Genomic DNA, 21,010 nt, shown 5'->3' with positions numbered 1-21,010 from the left:
TAAAAAATAGTCTGTTCTTCAAAGGAACTGAAAGCAGGTGGCAATGGTAAGATATTCAGAGACTCTGGATTAAGTTGAGAAAAGCTTTTCTTTAAGGATGAAATTCTCCCTTGTGCGGAGCCAATGCAAGGCCTATGAAACACTTAGTAATAATAATAAATTAATAATACCTCACTGTTATGTAGTACTTTTCAGCAGTGGATCTCAGAGAGCTTTACAAAGCAGGGAACTACATTAGCTCCATTTTACAGATGGGGAAACTGAAGCATGGAGAAGCAAAATGACTTGCCCAGGGTTGCTCAGAAGGCCAGTGCCAGAGCTGAGAGTAGAACCCAGGACTCGAGTCCCAGCCCAGTGATCTATCCACTAGGCAACACTTAAGTCCCAGTGAAGCCTGCACAGGAGGGAATTTCACTCTCTGTGAGTTTTGGAGAGGCATATCTGTTTGGTTTTCCCTGAGCACATCTCTGCAAAACTTTCCATTTGTTTGGGTGTTTTGACTGTAAATGAGCCCAGTGATACATGGTACAATAACGAAGGTGACTCTTTTATCCTCTCCATTGGAGTCTGTCCATGTAAAGAGCTCACACCTGTGAAAAGCAGTGAGGAGTTTTAAAAAAAGGCTTTTATTCAAATGTTACAAATGGGAAGTTGATGTTTGAATTAATCCTTTGGAAAACAAAAAGATCTGTGTTTCCGGACAGAAAGCAAACACAAATGTACCAGAGGGGAAGTATCTGATCTCTTTAAAATTCTGATTTACCTTGCTGCATCTATGCTTTTCATTATTCTGGCTCACTTTATCATTACAGTATAGTTATTCACAGGTGTATTTAAACTCATAGAAACTTACATAGGGTGAAATTTGAGGCTTTTGTGATGTTGGGTCTTTATGTTGGCCATGGGTCACAAAGTGTCTAAAATTCTCTTTGCTTGTATTATTGTGATGATTTATTTTTATTCGAGTAGTGTCTGTGGCCCCGGCCAAGATCGGGGCTCAGCACAAATTCTGAGCCTGGGCATCGTTATTTTATTTGCAAATAATTTCTAGAGTGTCTTAGTTCTAATAAAAATATGTTTGGGCGTCTAATCAAGAAGCTATGAAAACAAACTTTGCTAAACAAACAAGCAAGCAAAATTTTACCTGCATGTCTGTGTGTATACATCTAAAATTGATTGCTTAGAGGTGTTTTTAGGAAGTTAAAATATTTAATTTTACACTTTTCAGTTGTCTAGTTTTAAAATAAAACAGCTGATGCATATGATGCATCCACACTACAGATCACATATGCCAAGGCAATACAGCAAAAGTGGACAATATATACACAACAATACTTGCACTTAAAGTTTTCTGTCTCTATAAATATGCTCTAAACGTTAAATTAACGATTTTGTATTAATAAAATAATTCTAATAGAAGTGCCCAAATAGCATAGTATAGACATATCTTGACATGTCTTTTTTTGTGAAAAATGTCTTCTTTCCTTGAACATGTTTGATTTTTCATCAGAAAACAAACTCCAGAATTGAATGGTTCTTGGCCAAAAATTCTTGGTTTTTTTTGTTTGGACAAAAAACTTAAATTTTCTGCAGGATCCCTACCTCCCCTTCTCCCCCAATATTCTAACTGTTCGGTCTTTTCCATGTCTAATTTCTGCCATTCTTTAAACCACACATAATATTGCATCTAGGGTGTTAAAAAATGAGGCCAAAATACAACAGAAGACTTGGAACCTGATTCTTATTTACACAAAGTCCTCTTTACACCTGTCCAGCAGTGAACCTTGTACACTATCAGAGCTGTGTAAATGGGCCTCAGGCCCTACAGAGTGTCAATCTCAGGCTCCAGGTACACCAAATACCTAAAGCTAGGTGGGACAGTATCATAAAACTTGTTTAACAAGACAAAGCCAGCATGAAAAACTGATCCTCAAACTGCACCATATACATAAATTGCAATGATGGGCTAATCTTGTGCCATTAGAGCAAATGTGCATTAAAGCAGATCTTAAATCCAAACAATTCTATAAACAGATTTCTGAATACCTTTAAAGCAATTATCAGTGTTCTAGAATTGGATGCAGGACCTCGTGGACTTCTGCAGTCAAATGATTTTTTTGTCTGTATTATAATCCTGCTTCTTCTTTGCACCTATTCACTGACATCATCTCAGGATCTCAAAGTGGCTTGCAAAGATGGGTAAGCATAATAAATCCCATTTTACGGGGGGCAGGGCAGGGGGGTACTGAGGCACAGGGAGGTGAATTGACTTGACTAAGGTCATGCAACATGTCAGTGGCAGAGTCACTGTCAGAATAGTCACTGAATCACACTCTCTGACCATGATGGATCCATCTTTCTATGTACTGATGAAACTTGACCTGTAAGAGGTCAAGAAAGCACATTACAAACTTTTAATGCAAAAGAAATTGGGTGAAAGATTCAATCGGGGGGCGGGGGGTAAATGAGCTGTGCTGCGGGGGCAGCTGAATGGGAGTGTTGTGTGATATAGTGGAAGGTAGCATAACCCCATGGCTAGGGTTCTGGTCTGGGATTCTGTAGGTTCTGTTCCTGGCTCAGACACTAACTAATCATGTGACCTTAAGGAAATTACTTTACCTTTCTGCATTTTGTTTTCCTCATCTGTCAAATAGTGATAATGACACTGACTCACCATTGTGAAGTTAATATAGTTCAGTACCACTGTGGAGAGGCAGTGTTTCCTAGTGTATAGAGCATTGGATTCAGACTCAGGACCCGTGGGTTCTATTCCTGCTGGGTGACCTTGGGCGAGTCACTTCCCCTCTCTGTGCCTCTGTTAGCCCATCTGTAAAATGATGCTTACCTCCTTTGTAAAGCACATTGAGATCTACAGATAAGAAGAGCTAGTTATTAATTTATATTATTATTATTATGAAGCTCTTTGAGAGCTATTGCTGTAAAGCAGTGTGTAAGAACTAGGTATTAGAAGAGCCCTGTGTGGATACAAAATTTGTATCTACGTCTGATCCACAAACATGGTCTGTGGTTATAAAGCAAATATCTGCAGATTTGCAGGGCTCTGGGTATTAGGTTGCTTTCTCTGAGTCATCAGTGTGTGGCTAATTTAGATGGCGTTTCTCATACAACAGTACATTTGCTTTAGAAGGACCCATGCGAACCCAAGCCTTATACTGTGAACCCCTTTCCATAACACGTTACCCCAATTCCACATCCTTAAAAAGAGACAATTATTACTTGCAGACTCTAGTCAAATATTCCAGAATTTCATTAACTGACTGACTTCTATCGTCAGTTCCCCTGGTAAATATGTGAGATCCCATGTCCGTATATACGTATAAATGTTTACATTTTGTCTTTACTATTGTTTTTTCATAGACAATATCTCAGATGGGACTGGGCTGATTTCACTGTATTTCATGTAAAAATCAAAGGAATTCTAGTCTGGGATGGATTAATTTCAGTTCAAGGAGTAAGCCAATTTTCATACCGATTCTTATTTAAGTGAACCTGTTTACCTAGCTCTAACCCTGAACCACTGAAGCAAAGCACATGAATGTTATACTGGAAGATTCTTTTAAATTAGTGATTCTATTTACAAAGTATGACCTTGCAAACACTTATGCACATGCTTAATTTTACTCAGATGAGTAGTAGTCCTATTGAAGTCAATTGGTCTTCTTACATATGTAAAGTTACACAAGTGCTTAAATCATTGCAGGATCAGAGCCTATCTAATTTATCATCTACAAAATAAGGGCTCAGTGCTGCAACTTTTTCTCACCTAGATAGCCTTGATTCACATAATCTGTCTCATTGAGTTCAGTGAGGCAGTTTGCTAGATCTCAAGTATCAGGGGGTAGCCCTGTTAGTCTGTAACCACAAATACAACAAGGTGGTGGCACCCTAAAGACTACCAGATCTGACCCTGTGCTAGATCTGACACTGAGATATTAAAAACCTGAAATAACTGGCAGTACAGGGAGGAGAAACCCAGAATTTATTACAATTTTCCAGGAAGTTCTGAAAAAGTGCATTATGAATTAAGTAAGCATCCTAAATTGTATTTAGAGAAGGCTGAAAATATTAGTTACTATCACTAAAATACTGAAATATTGAAAATACCAAACAGCGATTTAAAGGCATAATCCTTTCTTTGCCTTTCTACTTCAGTTCAGACAACACGTGATGTGCCCATTGTCCTGTTTTTTACCGTTGATACTTCAATTAACTATCGGTGAGATATACATTTTATATTTTGGAAAGTTTTGACCATGAAACTCACCAGTTTCCATTCTGAATGCTGCTGCTGTGAATTTCCCCCTTTCAGACTCTGCAAGATTTCTGAAAATGAACCGTCAGGAGCTTTCCAACTGAGAATGAAGTCAATGCTCATTCTCCGCTAATAAAGTTCTCTTTGAGCCTGACGGAAATGTATTTTTCACAATTTAATGATGTCCCTGAAATAGCTTTTTTAGGATTTGTTTAAATGCAAATCTTCCACTGTCCGTTTCACTGCAATTTGCATGGTCAGTGCAGATAATTCTCAAAGCTCCTTTCTCTTGATTAAAGAGACATTGAATGGGTGAAAACGGAATTTCACGTGTTGATAGAGGAAAAGTTATTTAAAATGAAAAACCTATAAGTCATGCAGTGATCCGCAGTTTCCATATAGCAGAGAGGAAAAGGGACTTGGCCAGAGAAACTGTGCTTAGGAAAATGCCATATTACTTGTAGCACAGTACCCCAGCCTAGGATCAGGGCATCATTTTGCTAGGCACTGTACACACAAGTAATAAAACAACAATCCCTGCTCTAGGGAGCTCACAATCAAGGTCAGATGTTAAAAAATGTAAAAGAAATCTATGGGATACTCTCCATGAACTGCAGTGGGCACTGGATTGGGTCTGGTGGAGTGGACTGAGATCACCAACCAGCTTCACAAAGAGTATCAAAGATGGTAACACCTTTCAGTCAATAACAATATGGACCGGAGATGAATATCCATGTGTCTTTACCAATCCATATTAAGTCCTTCCTGCTAGATGCTCTTTTCATAGCTCCCTAGTAAATGACCTTGGCTTGTTCTCTATTAGCATGCAAGAAGCTTCCATTCTACTAATACACTGTTGTCACTGTCTCTAGGTGGATAGTATTAGACTCCTTGCAGATAGCAATGCACTCTGATGAATTCTGCATTTCTGCTCTTCGTGAACCAAGAGGCAGCGTCAACTCTATTTACTGTTTCTTTTTCAAATGTTGTAGCTTATACCTTGATTCAGAAACTTGCCCTGATTATCAGTTGGGAGATCATTATTGTGTGACACTACTAGCCTCAACATGGAAGTATGTAGGAGGAAAGGTGCAGTAAGAGGGACAAGGTCTGTAGTATTTTGTTTACAAGAACAGCAGGTTGTTGCTCAATATACTATGTCCTGCATAAGTAGACACTAAATTTACCTATGTGAAATAGTGCCAGTACATTCTTCATAATCAAATAGTTCATTTCTTCTGGAGTCTGTTGACGGCTCAAGGGTCTGCCAGTCCAAATCCATTCCTCTTTGTAACTCCCCTGGCAGAATTATTGGAGGAGGGCTTTTATTTTTCCATCCATCATTTGTTTTCAGAGGGGTGCGGGGAGAGCAGCTGCTGGCAAAGTTTGCTCCTGTCAGGCATGTCAAAAGAAAGAAAAGCAGCTCATGGGAAGAAGCAACAGAAGATTGTAACTCCCTTCCTGACGTATTGAATCTACATCACTTGGAGTGTGTGTCTGGCCATATAATGCAAAAAGACAGAAGTCTGACCAGAGAGGAGTGGTGATAAAAACACAGAGCCAACGTCACGAATGGAAAAGTCTGATATATGACCTTTCTGTTGAATTTGTAATTGCTGACTGACCTCTTCTTCCTCCACCACATGGAAGATTCTTATTTCAACCACACCCTTCCTCCACATCCACAGGCTTCTTATGCTTGGAGCTTTTACTAAGGATATACTGCCTTTCTTTCCTCCTTCAAACTCACTTCTGTGTAAGCCACTGTTGTTTATATCACACTAGGGCTCAGAGGTTGCAGTCAGGGATCTGAGCACCATTGTGCCAGGCACTGTGCATCCATGTGACAAAGCAGACAGCCCTGCCCGAGACAGAGAGTTCATAGGTTAGGAGTCAGACCGGATGTAACAGAAGAGACCAACAGAGTGGAGACGGGTGGGAGGACAGGGAAGAAAAAAACAGTTTAGCAGGAAAGTATGTAGTAAAAGTCAGCCTCTGCCCCAGAGGTTCAAGGTTCGTCAGCCTCTGCCCCAGAGAGCTCACTGTCAAGGTTTGTGTCAAGAAGTAACAAGGACCCAATAAAGCTTGGGAGGTGAGTATTAGGTCACAGTAAAAGGAATACGTTTTTGCATACTAAGCAGTAGTATCAGCTTTCTATCTGCTTACCTATTGTCAGAGCTTCTCACTAGCTCTGTCTGCTTCCACCTCTTATGCCTGAAACTTGTTTGCTTGATTTCTTTAGATCTAAAAGATATAGGTGAAATTCTGGCCCCATTGACGCCCATGGCAGTTTTGTTATTGACTTCAGTGTAGCCAAGATTGCTCCATATAGTTTCAGAAGGATCTATTGACTGTAGGGGCATGTCTACACTTACCTCCGGAGTGATCGATCTAGCAGGAGTCGATTTATCGCGTCTAGTGATAAATCGACCACTGAGTGCTTTCCCATTGACTCCAGTACTTCACCGGAGAGAGAAGCACAGGCTAAGTCAATGGGGGAGCGTCAACAGTTGACCTACAGCAGTGAAGACACCACCGTAAATAGATCTAAGTATGTGGACTTCAGCTACGTTATTCACATAGCTGAAGCTGCGTAACTTAGACTGATTTCCCCTCCCCCCCCACCTCACGTGTAGACCAGGCCTAAGTGTCTTTCCTAGCAATTAAAAATAATTGTGTTTAAAAAAACGTTTGAACCTGCAGCTGCTCCTCATGCCAAGCCAAGAAAATAATGAACCAAAGATGAAATCAAAACCCAACCAATATCCTTCTTACTACAGACCCCAGTTCTTCTCACATACTTGCCTTCCCAAACCATGAGACTGAGATTTTCAGTACAGTGTAGGGGTTTTATGCACACATCTTCCATTTATTTCATTTTCAGGATCAGGATCCATAATAGGAAACAGATATACAGCCAATTGAGTACTGCCCTATAACCATAACAGGACCACTGGGTCATATTATACGCCTTATACCATCCCGTTTGATTTTTATTTTCTATTTGCCTGCCCCAGAACAAACCTTGCTAATAATTATACTCCTATTTACTAAGACAAAGCACTAGCCTAACAGATGTATTTCAGTGTTTATTTCCCTAATTCAAAATTTTGATTTAAACCCATTGTTAAATGGAGAGCATTTTTGCTGTTTATTGTTAAATAACATTATTTTGCAACATGCCGTGACACTGGCTGACCAGATCATGCTAGAGTGTTTTCAGGTCATTTCACTCATGGATTAGTATAGATCAAAGTAATTATTTGTTTTGGGTGTTTAAACGTCATAATACTAAAGGCATGTTACATGCAATGTTTTCACTCATCTGTCCTGTTATAATGTAATAGCAAACATTTACAGAGTAAATACCCCTGTAACTAAATAACTCATCAGACATCAAAGAAGCCTGGTGGAATGCTAATGATGGACTTTATCAGAACGACCATTGTGTGTGATGACGTGTAGTAAAAAGACGAAGTGCATTCCTCACTCATCGTCATCAAAGGAAAAGTCCATGTTGGTAGAGAGACTGTCAGCTCATCTTCTGTGAGAAGATATAAGAATGGATCCAAAGAAAGATCCTTCATCTCTGGACTGTTTGGATTCTAACAGGGCAGAATAATTGAATGAGAAGATGGAGATCTCCTGAGTTATTCTGGGTAGCCCTGAAAGACTTTGGGGAAATTCTGTTTATTACACCACTGTTACCCTTTGATGTCACAAATTGTGATTCACCTGTTATATTTTACCTGCTTTGATTTCTCAATAACTCATCCTTTTCTCTTAGTTAATAAATCTTTAGTTAGTTTACTATAAATTTGGCTGCCACTGTTGTCTTTGGTATAAGATGTGGAGTATCAACTGAGCTGGAGTAAGTGGCTGGCCTCCTGGAACTGGGAGAAACCTGATGTGGTGTGATTTTAGATTTAAGTAACCTTTTATCACAAAGTCCAGTTTGTTAGAGTGGCAAGATAGGCTGGGGAACCTAAGGGTCTATGACTCCATGGTAAGACTGGTATAATGCTCCAAAAGTTCACAGTCTTGGTGAAATCTAATTATAAAACATACCACCAGTTTGGGGTGTCTGCCCTTCTTTTCTGGCAGTCTGAGGTAGGCACTCACAGTTGTGAGCCACTCCAGATAGCATGACACATGCAGCATAAACTTAATTGATAATAAAACAATTAATTTACTGTGTTTAACGGTGAACTCCAGCTGCCAGTAATTTGATTGTAGCCTTCTTGGATGAGAGGGGTTTACTTGTTTATACAACAAATGACAACAATGTTTGCCCTGTTTACCATGGTGACCAACTGTAAATTTCAGTTATAATATATTGCAGGATTTCACATTTTGTCAAGTTACGCAGAGGAAAAAGAGCTACCCCAAAGCAACTATTGAAGTGTGCCTAAAGTTAGTATATGCATACACGTTTGGGTCCCTTGCATTACTTTTGATATCTTCAAAGTGTTCTACACCTATTAATCAATCCATACAACAACCCTGAGAGGCAGGTATACTGACTGTGAGATGTGATATCAATAAGCCCTCAGTCCAGCAAAGTATTTAAGAACATACTTAACTAAGAGTAGAAGGGTAGCCCTATTGAAATCAATACTGTTTAAGGACTTTGCTGGATCAAGTCCTATATATAAGCAAACAAGTAACCACAATGTTCAGGTGGAAGCAAAACACTTGAAAAACCTGTATAAGAGATGAAAGATACAATTTGTACCCCACCACATATCTCCCCCACCAAGAAAAATTTTTAACACTGTTTTCTTTAGAAAGTTTGCAACAGACATGTTTCTTTAAATAATGTGTATCTTTCCATTGTAGGTGTAGACACCTGTTTGTTGGTATTCATAAAAATACCGGGCTACTGGCATTGATATTATCTCTTAACAAAAATGACATTGAACATTAAAATCCTGATCCTGAATTCCTTATTCAGCAGCAGATAATGGGTAGAAAACACTAGTAGTTAGATGGACTTTGCAAAGAGAGAGAAGGGGGTGGGAAAGGTTGTTCAAATTATGGCCCACAACAGTTTGTAATGCCCTTTAATAGAAGATGCTGATAATAAATGTAATACACATTGTAGAATGCCAAATAAACACATTATAACCTTTTTTGCCTCATTATTTATGATCCAGGTTGGACACGCACATCACAGGAAGAATAGAAAGCATTGTTCTCAAATACGATACTGCAGGAAGGTTTCAAAGTCCCAGTGGTGTGTATCTGTTTTCACAGCAGGATCACTATTTGGATTGACTGACTCAGAACTTCTGCTTCTTATTTGCCTAGTGTTATTTGCATGGATTTTCACGTGGGCCTTCACGATTCAACATTAAAGATGAACCCAATAAGAAATATTAACATTTTGGGGATAAAAATAGTATTCAGTAAGTTTCAGAGGCTTACCCACTGCCCTGCTCCTCTGGCCCAATGGTGTATTTATATCTGAATAATCATGATAAAATAGAAGCAGTGACCATGAGGTTCACTAAGGATGAATAATAAATCGGTTCCAGAGAATGAGAGAGTTCCTGAGGATGAGGACTAGGTCACATTATTTCCTAACCTGATATTAAGGCTTTAGGCCCAGATCTTCAAAGGTATTCAGGTGCCTAATTCCCATTGATTTCAGTGGGCGCTAGATGCCTAAATCCCTTTTGAGGATTTGGGCAGAGGCGTAGCGAGCGCCCTCTGTACCCTCTGACCAGAGGGGGCCCCGCAAGGAAGGAGGCCCCTAAAAGTGGCAAAAAAAAAAAGTAAGGTATAACTAGGTAAGTGACATTTATTGACGCTATTGCACAATCCATGTCGGTTTTGCTGACAAAACCGTGAAGTCATTATGATACATCATAATGCTATTGGCTACATCAGTTGTCTGTCGGTCAGTTTCGAATTTTAGTTGGACCCATTCAAAGAATGTGTATTTGCGTCCATAATGGCGGTCGGCGGATAAATGTTATTAATTTAATCGTTTATTTTTTATCGTTTCTGCATTGTAAGGGGCCCCGGACATATGTGCGGAGGGGGCCATGTTCTTTGTTGCTACGGCCCTGGATTTGGGCCTAGAATTGTAGAAATGTAGGACAGGAATGGACCTTTGGTGAGGTCATCTAGTCCATCCTCATGCACTGAAGCAGGACTAAATATATCTAGAACATCCCTAATAGGTATTGTCCAACCTGTCCTAAAAAACCTCCAATGGTGGAGACTCTACAACCTCCCTTGGTAACTTATTCCAGTGTTTAACTATCCTTATAGTTAGAAAAAAGTTCCTAATATGTAACCTTAATCCATTTTGCTGCAGATTAAGCCCATTACTTTTTGTCCTTCCTTTAGTGGACATGAAGAACAATTGATCATCATCTTCTCTGTAACAACCCTTTATGTAGTTGAAGACTGTTATTTGATCCTCCTGCGGTCTTCTTTTCTGAAAACTCAATAGGGCCCGATTTTTTAACCTTTCCTCAGAGGTCAGGTTTTCTAAACCTTTTGTCATTTTAGTTGCTGTCCTCTGGACTCTCTCCAGTTTTTCCACCTTTTTCTTAAAGTGTTTTGCTCTTTACTAGAAATGCATGTACGTTTAAGTGATGAGCAGCAGGGGCGGCTCCAGGCACCAGCATGCCAAGCGCGTGCCTCGGGCGGCAAGCCATGGGGGGCGCTCTGCCGGTCGCCGCAAGGGTGGCAGGCAGGTTGCCTTCGGCAGCTTGCCTGCGGAGGGTCCACTGGTCCTGCGGCTTCGGCGGACCTCCCGCAGACGGATCGCCGAATCCGTGGGACCGGGGACCTCCTGCAGGCAAGCTGCCTAAGAGAGCCTGCCTGCCATGCGTGGGGCGGCAAAATATCTAGAGCTGCCCCTGATGAGCATTGTGTGTGTTTGTAGTGTGTGCAGGTTTTGTGTTTATTAGTGTATGCATGTTAATGTGGTGTGTAGAGCGTTTTGCTGCAGTGACAGCCCTAGTACTATAGGCCTAGAATAGCTAAGGGATCATTAGCACATTAGGGTCACTGATGTGAGTTTATACTGGGGTCAGAGACAGATCCGGTGGACAGTCCCTGCATGGGTTGCACCTTGTGCCAGGAGGGGTGATGGGCTTGGTGCTGTAGGAGAAGTGGCTACTAGTGATTGGTTCTCACCCCCAGCCACTTGCCAGGGGTTGGTGTTCTCTGCCTCCAGCAAGTGCTCTTATGGCCCGGCCCCTGGCTAGGTCAAAGGGCCCCTGAAGCCATAGCTCAGAAGGTCAAAGGTCAGGAGTCAAGTGGCAGGGCTCACAGCTCCTGGCCCACCGGGCTCAGAAGGTCATGGACAGACTAACAGGTCAGAGTTCAAAGGGCAAACGAGAGGTGGTCGGAGCCACTGAGTTTGCTGACCTCTGCCGGGGTCAAAGGTCAAAACAGAGACTTAAAGGTTTCCCTTACATACCCCCAAAAGGGGGGGAACCTCCATTGCTTATTTCCGCTTCCGGTGCCAAACTCCGGCACTTCCGTGTTGACAGGCAGCCGGAACCTTCGTGTCCCGTCCTGGCGGGGGGCGTTTCCGGCCGAGGCCTTCCCGCCCGACGCCCCGCGCGCCCTCCCCTCGCTAGGATTGGCTGCCGGGCTGGGAGGCGGTGCTGCCATTGGCTGCGGAGGCGGCCGGCCTTTAGGTGGCTGCGCCCCCCCCCCCCCGGCGGGCACGGAGCGAGGCAGCTACCGGCGCGAGGAGCCGCCGGTAACGCGGGATCAGGTCGTTCTCTTCTCCCCCCACCCCCCCCCTTCGGGCCCCGGCTCATCTCCGGTCTCGGGGCCCGCTGTCCCCAGGTCCCCTCTCCTGGGGCTGGGGGAGCCGCGTCCCCCCCGGGTCCGATCCGGCCATTGCCACCTGCAGCGGGTTTGCGTCCACACGGCGCTCCGGTTCCGGCGGCAGGCGCCTGGCGGGACGCTGGGGACGCTGGTGTCTCCTGACTTAGCGTTATTCTCCGCTCGCGGGAGTAGGGGGGGGGGGTTTCCTGGATTTTCCTGGGGCTCCTACTTGGGTTGCATCTTATTCTTGATGTGACTTGTCACAACCTCTTCCCCCCCCCCGATTCTCTCTGGGGGGAGGCTGTGTTTGCAAAATACAACGTCGTGTTGTGTTATTTTCCCCTCACAGCAGTTATAGGTCTACCCTCGTTATAGGACCATGACCTACGCTGCATCTAGGAAGCCCCATGGCTTTGTAGAGGGCATCTTCTTTGGTGGTGGTGTTTTTCTTGGTGGCTGAATGGCGTGAGAAACATTTTGTGTCTTTGTAACATCTTCTTTCAGTGCGTAAAGGTCGGACCATGCCTCCTGGAAAGGCGAGCAATAAGGAAAAGTTGGTGCTTCAGTGTGAATGGGAGATGTGCACCTATGCGGGCTCTAAGATGGAGGAGTTTTGTGATCATGTGTCGGAGCATTTGCAGCTGCATCTTCGTGGGGAGCATAGGGATGAGATGAACCCTCTTGGTAAGGGACACTGAGTGCAATTAAAAACTATAACTTTAAAATTAGACTCTTGGGTTGGAAGAGCCATCAGGTGGGTCATCAATCTCCCTTCATTATTATGAACCACTCCTGGTAGACATGGAGAAATTTCAGTAGTGAATTTCCCAGTGAGGGTCATGACATAGTGTCCACTGGTGATAAGGTGTTCTGCATTCTGGTAAGAAAATAAACTTTCCAGTGGATCTAGTGCACTCTGCAGTCAGTTGACCTCTTAGAGTGTCTGGTCGTGATTCAAGGCTGTGGTGCAGGACAGCTTTGTATCAAGAACCTGGAAGGCTTTGTTCTCCCTTAGGTGACACAGCAATCCTTCATTGTCTGTAGAATTAAGGGACAATAGCAAACTCTTACATTACAGTCTTCTTCATTATGTGACTTCAGTTACATCTATTGAATTACATCTGCTCAATGAGATGCTTAGCAGCTTTAACTATATATTTTTAAAGGGTGATACATAATCTAGCATTCTGAGCACAGGACTGGGATCTGCGAACACCTGTGCTATTATCAGAGCTAAAGAGATTTATTTTTGTAAATAGTTGATGTTTATATTGACTGTCTTGAGTGCAGGGTCTCGGCTGCCTTTGTAGTGGATCATAAGCCAGAGTCCAGAACTGAAGAAGTAGGAAGATGAGAGTTCTCCTCTCACCATAAGTACGTGGTCCCACCAGTTGTAGGGAGGGAAGGCTATGAAGAAAGTTTCCATCTTCTCTTGCTTGTGAGGACTTAAGCTTTAACAGGGAGACACTCATTTTCTACAGATTTGTCAGTAACTGTGTTTCCTGTTTGTGTTGCAGAAGAATACACTTGTCTGTGGCAGGAATGTGGCTTCTGCTCCCCAGAGAGCTCAGCAGACCTGGTCCGCCATGTTTACTTTCACTGTTACCACACTAAGCTGAAGCAGTGGGGGCTGCAGGCCTTGCAGAGCCAGTCAGACGTGAGCCACTGTCAGCTGGACTTCCAGAGCCGCAACATCATTCCTGAGATCCAGGAAAACTTCCTGTGTCTGTGGGAGTACTGTGAGGTGAGAGCAACAGGGGGGGATCAGCCCTCCTAACCCCTGTCTGTGGGTGCGCAGTCAGGTGGGAGCAGGAGAAAAGGGGGGCTTATTCTCTCACAGTGAATGTCCAGGAACTGGGAGAGTCGCTGTCAATCTGATGTAACCCTTGAGGACTCAGCCCAATTCAAGTGGGGGCACAGACAGGGCTTTAAGTGATTCAAGCCAACAAAGTCTCCATTCTAGGGTAGGGAGATGGTCTCAGCATTATGAGCACTGCAACCAGTTTGAATGCCCTGATGGTGCTTTCTGTGTTTGCCCCAAGGGAGGGGAGGGAGAACGGTCTATCAAAGTTAAGCTTTACCAGAACTTCTAGTATGCATGTGCTGACTTATGTTCTTCTGGCTTTGTCTCCCCCCAACAGAGATCTTTTGATAACCCTGAATGGTTCTACCGGCATGTGGAGGATCACAGCTTCTGTTCAGAATACAAGGCAGCTGGGAAGGAGAACCATGTGGTCTTTTGTGGCTGGAAAGGTATTTGATTTTATTTATGTTACTGTAGCACTTAAGAACCCAAGTCATGGACTAGGGACCTCATTGTGCTTGGTGCTGTACAAACACGGAACAAAACACAGTCCCTGCACATGTGAGAACTTGAAAGCTCTCCTGGGGTGGGGGGTGGGCGGTGGGCGGAGCTGACAAACAGCAAGGCTTTGCACATCTGTAGCACCTTTCCACTGAGTTTCTCAAAGGGCTTGCTAAACGCTATTGAGCTGGGCCTTGCCTCGCCCATTTTCCCACTGGATGGCTACAGAAACCAAAATGCAGAGGCAAGTTGCTGGGTGCTCATGGTGTGTCAGTGTAAGAGTGAGGAATATAACCTGGGACTCTGACTTCTTAGTCCCCATGGCTGGGCTTAATACCTGGTGATTCCAGCTGAGGAATTTAATAGACTGTATCAAGGCCTCTAAACTTGCCCTTGCCTCTGAACAGAACAGCAAGGGGGAAGTGCTGGTTTAACTTTAACAATAACTGCTGTCTTTCACGTGGCCGTGATCATCTCATCTGCTCTTGTGTCCTGTGGAATGACAGATCTGTGTTGTATGTAGGCCTGTATCCAGTCTTCTACATATCTGCAGCATGCCTGGCCTAGCTCTCCACTGGGGGCAGCAAGGCATTTTCCTCTGCCTGTGCTACTGAAAGTTTCTTGGAGCTGTCAGGTCCTTTGCCAAGGAGCTAACCATTGTCTCTACCTCTTACGTTCAGAGTGCGACTGCACCTTCAAAGGGCGCTGTAAGCTGCGGGAACACCTGCGCAGCCACACACAGGAGAAGGTGGTGGCCTGTCCTACCTGTGGCGGGATGTTCTCCAACAACACCAAGTTCTTTGACCACATCCGCCGGCAGACCGCCCTGGATCGTAAGCGCCTGAGTGGGGGTGGGATTGTCACTGATCTACCCTGTTGCTTCTAGCCAAGTCATTTGATTTGTCAGCAGCTATCTCTGTTCTAGTAGCAAGGCATTAGCAGGGCACGACCACTATGAATGTTGGCACTGATTGGCTCTCAGGCTCACCAGAGAGACCAGCAGCTTGAATAGTTCATTGAAACTGAACTCCCCTCTCAGGCAGGAGTGGGGCAGCACAGGGGTGGTTTGTCTTGCTGTATCTAGTGCCTTTCTTGTTCTGTGGACATGGGACTAATGTCTTGGGCTGGCAGTCAGGCCCTTGTGCCAGTGATAGATTCATTTAAAATCTCCTTGAGCTCCTTTGTGCCGTGCTGGAGTCAGTACTGTGCTGTGCATTCTCTGCTTCAGGCTGGGCCTATATCTAAAAGTGAGAGGAGTTGCTGGTCTCCCCTCAGCTCCCTGCAGGGGCCCCGTGTACATTCCCAGCTCTCCCTGTATGTTCCCAGCTCCCATGCGTCTCATTCCTGGTTAGACTTGTGTTTGTGATCATCCTTGAAGGCAGTAGAATTGCTTCTGGGGTTGTTTCCTGGGTCATGCAGTGGTAGCACTGGGAGAACTGTGGTCATTGGAAGGCAAGACAGTGACTTTCTACCCAGGGGCAGCGTCAGTGGCTGTGAATGAGGAGACAGGGCTTCTGGCTCTGATATAACTAACCCACTTTGTCCTGTGTGTTGCTATCTGTGCTATATTCTCTCTGCTTTGTTCTTTCTGTCCTTCCCCTCCCCCTTTGTGCACTCCCTTCTCTCTCCCCCCACCTTTCCCCAATGTTACAGAGCAGAGGTTTCAGTGCTCCCACTGCTCCAAGAGGTTTGCTACTGAGAGGCTGCTGCGTGATCACATGAGGAACCATGGTGAGTAAAGGCCCTTCTCTCTCTTCCAGCCGTCGCTCTGGCAAGTGCGTTCCCTCTCCCCACTCCATGGTGATGGGCTTCCCTCTCGTTTCTCTCGAGCAGTAAACCACTACAAGTGCCCCTTGTGCGACATGACCTGCCCGCTGCCCTCCTCCCTGCGCAACCACATCCGCTTCCGGCACAGTGAGGAGCGGCCCTTCAAGTGTGACTACTGTGACTACAGGTGGGTCCCTGCGATTGTACTTCCCTAGGGTGGAGTGGGTCTGGGCTTCAGAGGCGGGGCCTGGGTCTGTGTGGGGGGAAGGGAGGGTGGCTGGGCTGTCAGGGGCTGGGGGTGGGAGAGAAGCATTGATGAGCCGGGGAGGAAAATAGAATAGGGGTCTCGCACACTTTTGGCTTCATTCCCATGTTCTTTTCTTTCAGTTGTAAAAATCTCATTGATTTGAGGAAGCACCTTGACACTCACAGCAAAGAGCCAGCCTATCGCTGCGAGTTCGAAGCCTGCAGCTTCACTGCGCGTTCCCTCTGCTCCATCAAACTGCACTACAGGAAAGTCCATGAGGTGAGGAGGGAACCAGGGGATCTGCTGCTGTTCCCACTGTTTGTATTGCAATAATGTTGAGAAGCCCCAAGCAAGGTTGCCTCCCAGGGTGCTAGGTGCTGCACATACATGTTGTGAGAGATGAGCCCTACACCGAAGAGCTTGCAATCTAAATAAAGAGTGAGAGGAAGGGAATACTCTCCTCCCTGCTATACAGATGGGGGAGCGAGGCACAGGGAGACCAAGTGACTTGTCCAAGTCATACGGAGAGTCTGGCAGAGCTGGGAATTGAATCCATATCCCTTGACTTCCACCCGACCGGTCTTTCTCCCAAGCCTGCCTTAGCCTTCTAGGTGACCATAAAACCCTACTGCAAATCTCAGCTTCATTCCCCCACCCATAGATTTGGAACAGTCCATGATCATGCTTGGTATCCATCAGCTCCGGGAGGAATTGACTCTTCTGTCCTTTCCGTTCCTCTCTCCACCTGCTGCAGTGCTAATGGCTAAACGGGTTCTGATTCTCGGATGACACAACACGAGTTATCTGGGGAGAAGGGGTTTCTCATGACTTCCGTTCTGGCTGTCTGCTCTCTTTTGATCTCTGCTCTCTGGCTGGGAACAGGGAATTGCTCTCCCTTCCAATGCAGGGCCGAGGGCAGGAAGAGCAGCAGTTCTTCAGTGTTGGCCATTTAGCAAAGATGTTTGTCAAGGCTCTCCTACTGTTCAGTACAAGTAGCAGGCCCCTGCAGTGAAGACACTAAAGACGCAGAGAACGCTAACCAGAACTGGGCGTACACACCCAGTAATTTAAGCGTTGTGGTGTGTTTGGCATCTTGCCTGCTTTTTCCTGGCTATAAATGATGGCTCATGGGGTTTGAGTAGGAGTTTTCCATTCTTGACCACTATCCACTAACCTGGCAGTTGTGCTAATTTTATGAGCCGTCCGTTTGTATCGCCTTCTGGCTAATCCCTTGGGAGCACCGGTGGGGGTCCACCTGCCCCCTGTTCCTCCCTGCATGGCTGACTGCATGTGTTCTGCTGCTCTTTGGCATGGGACAAGCATTTTAATACCTGTATTTCTAGAGACGTAAGTACGGCTCCAGTACTTAGCCCTGCCTCGGTGCAGGGGACTGCACTAAATAACCTACTGAAGTCCCTTCCCATCTGACATTTCTATGATTCTGTGGCCACTTTGCAAAGCAGTCCCAAACAACTAGCAGCCCAGGCACGAGATCTCCTAGGTAATGAGATTCCCTCCATCCTGTGGATTGGAAATGCCAAGCCCATCAGAAATGTTACTAATCTCCCACTCCTTTGCCATAATGACTTGCTATAAAACTTGTCGGGTGTGTGTTCCTGTTGGAAAGCCTGGCTTCCCACGAGGCAGCTTGGATTTGAATCCCATGGCACTTAGATCCTTCCTTTCTTCCCGCTCTCTCCCCAGGGTGACTCGGAACCCCGGTACAAGTGCCACATCTGTGACAAGTGTTTCACGCGTGGGAACAACCTCACTGTGCACCTAAGGAAGAAACACCAGTTCAAGTGGCCCTCGGGCCATCCTCGCTTCAGGTACTGGACCTGCAGCCTCTCCTATGTGCAAAGCTCACTAGCTCTCTCAAGCCACAGGGGGCAGTGGGGGACTGGCAAGCAGGCTCAGTGGGAACAGTCACTCGGAGGTGGGATGTTGGTGCTAGATTCTCTGATACTATGGTTATAGGGGCCGTATCGCTACCTAGATAGCAGCCTCCAGTGGCAGATCAGAGACTAGGGCTGCTGGGCAGCAACCACACAAATGCAGCTGGATCTACTGGGATGCTTGTAGAAGTAGCAGGCTCAGGCTGCAGCCAGATCCAGCTCTCCTCAACCTGAGAGAGTGTCACCCCAGTCTAAGCCCGATCACATTTTGAGGATGCCTTATCCAATGTAATCTTCCACAGCTGGGGATGAAAGGATTTACCCTCCCTAACAACGTCTTCCCCACTGCACTGCCTGTTAACACGCTGAGTGCTATGTGCTGGGGTGTCTGCCCCATAGTAATATCAGTGCTGCAAAATAACCTCTTTGGGGTAGCAACTGCCACTGATTGCCTGGTGTTGGGTGCGGTAGCATGTAGGGTAGCACTCCAAGCAGTCAGTCCTGCCTCGATAACTGCACGAGGCATCTGCCTTCCAATCCCGTTCTAACCCTTGCCACCGTCCCTCTCTTTGGCCTGTGCAGGTACAAGGAACACGAGGACGGCTACATGCGGCTGCAGCTAGTGCGCTATGAAAGTGTAGAGCTGACTGAGCAGCTGCTGAAGGACCGGGAGAAACAGGGCGAGTTGCTGGATGGCACGGCGGAGTGCGTGGTGCTGACAGAGGGTGAGGGCAACTTGCAGGGGATCATCCTGGAGCCACCGGCAGAGGCCTCCCTGGAGGAAGCCAATGACATGGAATCGCAGGTAGCCCCACTGCCACCATCGGTCCATGCTGCTGCCAACCCTGACCCAGCTCAGCAAAGCACCTTCCTGAGAGCTGAGGCCTCGCCAGACCAAGAGCCCAGCGCCCCACTCGGCCCCATCATCCGTGTGGTGAACAGGACCAATGAGCATGGGGAGAACGAGACCGTGTACTATGTCATGGCCAATGCACCTTCGGAGGAGCAGGCAGCGGTGCCCGGTGGCCTGGCCGTGGAGCCGGAGGAGAATGTCATGGACCGCCTACAGAAGACAGCTGAGGAGCTGGGGATACAGATTATGTGAGATGCTGGCGTTGCCTCTCTGCACTTTGGCTTCAAGAAATTCAGGTGTCTCTGCTGCTTGGGAGGGCAGGGATGGAATCACGAGCCCTCTCCATCACACTGCTAGGGTCCCTCCACGTCCTTGATTATAGACCCAGAGCAGTTGGTGCTGCCCGCGGGAAGGTTCTGAGCACAGTCTGGTCAGCGCCCGGTGGGAGAGAGGGGTTTATCTCCCTTGCACCAGCCTGGGAGAGGAAGGTGTCAGTGGATGCTGGGAGCAGCCTTACATATTCTCATGACAAGAAAGGGGATTGAAGCTGGGGATTCAGTGCCCTCCGTCTCATGGGGAGAGGTTTGGGCTGTGTTCCCCCACCATCACCCCAAAGGTCCCTGGCAGAGGGGTCCGACTCCTGCTGCTAAGAGGCTCAGTCCCTGTGCTCACTGAGAGCCCTGTGCTCAGCCAGAATCTCCACTCCTTTGGAGCTGCAGGTGGATTGGCTTGCCTCGTGAGATGCTGTTTGGCCTTAAACAGGCTCATTCTGTCCAGTATCTCATTGCCCTCGCGTGAACAAGATGCCCTGACCCTGTCTCAGACACACTGGAGTGTCCATTTTCTAGCTCGCTCAAACAGATCCCTTATCAGTATTGACACTGCCCCATCCCCTCGTTGATCTGAGCAGGGGAGCAGCCTAAGGGTCCATTTGTCCCTTTGGAGGTTGCTTCTCCCTTATGCACTGGTGGGGAGCTGGTGTAAGCTGGGGGGCCCTTCTCAGCATTCGGGGACCTTTGTGCAGCCTTCGTCCTCCCCTCGGGTTATTGCTCAGGGCTTTCCCCACATTGGGCCTGGGCCCCTGGCTGTGCAAAGTAAGTGCTTTTGTGATAATAAATAAATAAAAGTCCTGTGTGCCAGGTCAGGGTACAACTGTGTGGTGTCTGCCATGGCCCCGTCAGTGTGGGTCTCGCGTGCCTTAGTGCAGGGATCAGACCAAGCAGTTGGGGATTTTAGTGACCAGATCCTTGTAATATCTAGGGTGCAGGTGACATTTGAGCTTTCACCACATCTCTTCGGCATGTCCAGTGACACACACAGCCGCCTTCATGCTGCTGGAATCCCCAGCTTGGCTATAGGAGCATCTCCTTTTACTCTGTGCCTCTCATAGCTTTCCGTACGCATGCTGTCTCGTCTGATTGGAGATAGCACTCCCCCAACCTTCTTCCCTGCACAGGGACGACTCAGCCATTCCCATTGACCCAGAGACCTTTACTTGATTTAACATAGGGATCACTGTCGACTTGCAAGCAAATCTCTACCACAGGACCAAGCTGTGCTAGCTGGCCTCTTTCTCTCCTGGGATCCCAAGGGGTCTCAGTTCTAAACTTCTGTTTGTAGACTTGGGAGACAACTCTGCAACCCTTCTGCAGTCCAAGTCATTACCTGTATTGCAGTGTCCTCATCAGTGAGGTGTTGACATGCCATGCTCGTTAAGAGGTCTCTGGCCTGGGTATTCATGGTCCCTCCAGCCTCTAATCCTCTTTGTCATTTCAGTGGAGGGCACAGTTCTGGTCTTCCTTCATATTGTGGTGTTGTGGGGAATCAAATAGTGCTGTGTTTCCGCCCATAGCTGGGTGCATTTCAGGGA

General features: G+C 46.1%; 2 protein-coding genes across 3 annotated transcripts in view; one reads left to right on the top strand and one right to left on the bottom strand.

Moving 5' to 3' along the window:
* POU2AF2 (POU class 2 homeobox associating factor 2) overlaps positions 1-11,911 on the bottom strand; it is a 29,223-nt gene extending 17,312 nt beyond the window's left edge. The window contains exon 1 of the mRNA XM_050921500.1: positions 11,715-11,911. Coding sequence (XP_050777457.1) covers positions 11,715-11,911 — 197 coding nt within the window. The remainder of the gene's footprint in view (positions 1-11,714) is intronic.
* A 45-nt stretch (positions 11,912-11,956) lies between these two features.
* HINFP (histone H4 transcription factor) lies at positions 11,957-20,286 on the top strand. Of its 2 annotated transcripts, none has more exons than XM_050922150.1 (10): positions 11,957-12,002; positions 12,578-12,757; positions 13,591-13,817; positions 14,215-14,326; positions 15,059-15,211; positions 16,032-16,109; positions 16,212-16,332; positions 16,533-16,671; positions 18,097-18,221; positions 18,870-20,286. In XM_050922150.1, the coding sequence occupies exons 2-10, from the start codon at positions 12,595-12,597 to the stop codon at positions 19,390-19,392; spliced, it is 1,641 nt and encodes a 546-aa protein (XP_050778107.1). In that variant the 5' UTR covers positions 11,957-12,002; positions 12,578-12,594; the 3' UTR covers positions 19,393-20,286. The 2 variants fall into 2 exon arrangements, with proteins under 2 accessions (XP_050778107.1, XP_050778105.1); XM_050922148.1 differs by having other exon boundaries at positions 11,957-12,017.
* The last annotated feature ends 724 nt before the right edge of the window (positions 20,287-21,010 follow it).

The sequence above is a fragment of the Gopherus flavomarginatus genome, chromosome 13 (genome assembly GCF_025201925.1).
Source record: "Gopherus flavomarginatus isolate rGopFla2 chromosome 13, rGopFla2.mat.asm, whole genome shotgun sequence".
Lineage (NCBI taxonomy): Eukaryota > Metazoa > Chordata > Testudines > Testudinidae > Gopherus > Gopherus flavomarginatus.
This window is presented reverse-complemented; position numbering and strand designations above follow the sequence as displayed.

Coding starts and splice junctions, on each gene's coding strand:
- HINFP (XM_050922150.1), top strand. CDS start 12,595: ATGCCTCCTGGAAAGGCGAGCAATAAGGAAAAGTTGGTGCTTCAGTGT. Junction 12,758..13,590: donor GGATGAGATGAACCCTCTTG/GTAAGGGACACT, acceptor TTTGTGTTGCAG/AAGAATACACTTGTCTGTGG. Junction 13,818..14,214: donor GTCTGTGGGAGTACTGTGAG/GTGAGAGCAACA, acceptor TCCCCCCAACAG/AGATCTTTTGATAACCCTGA.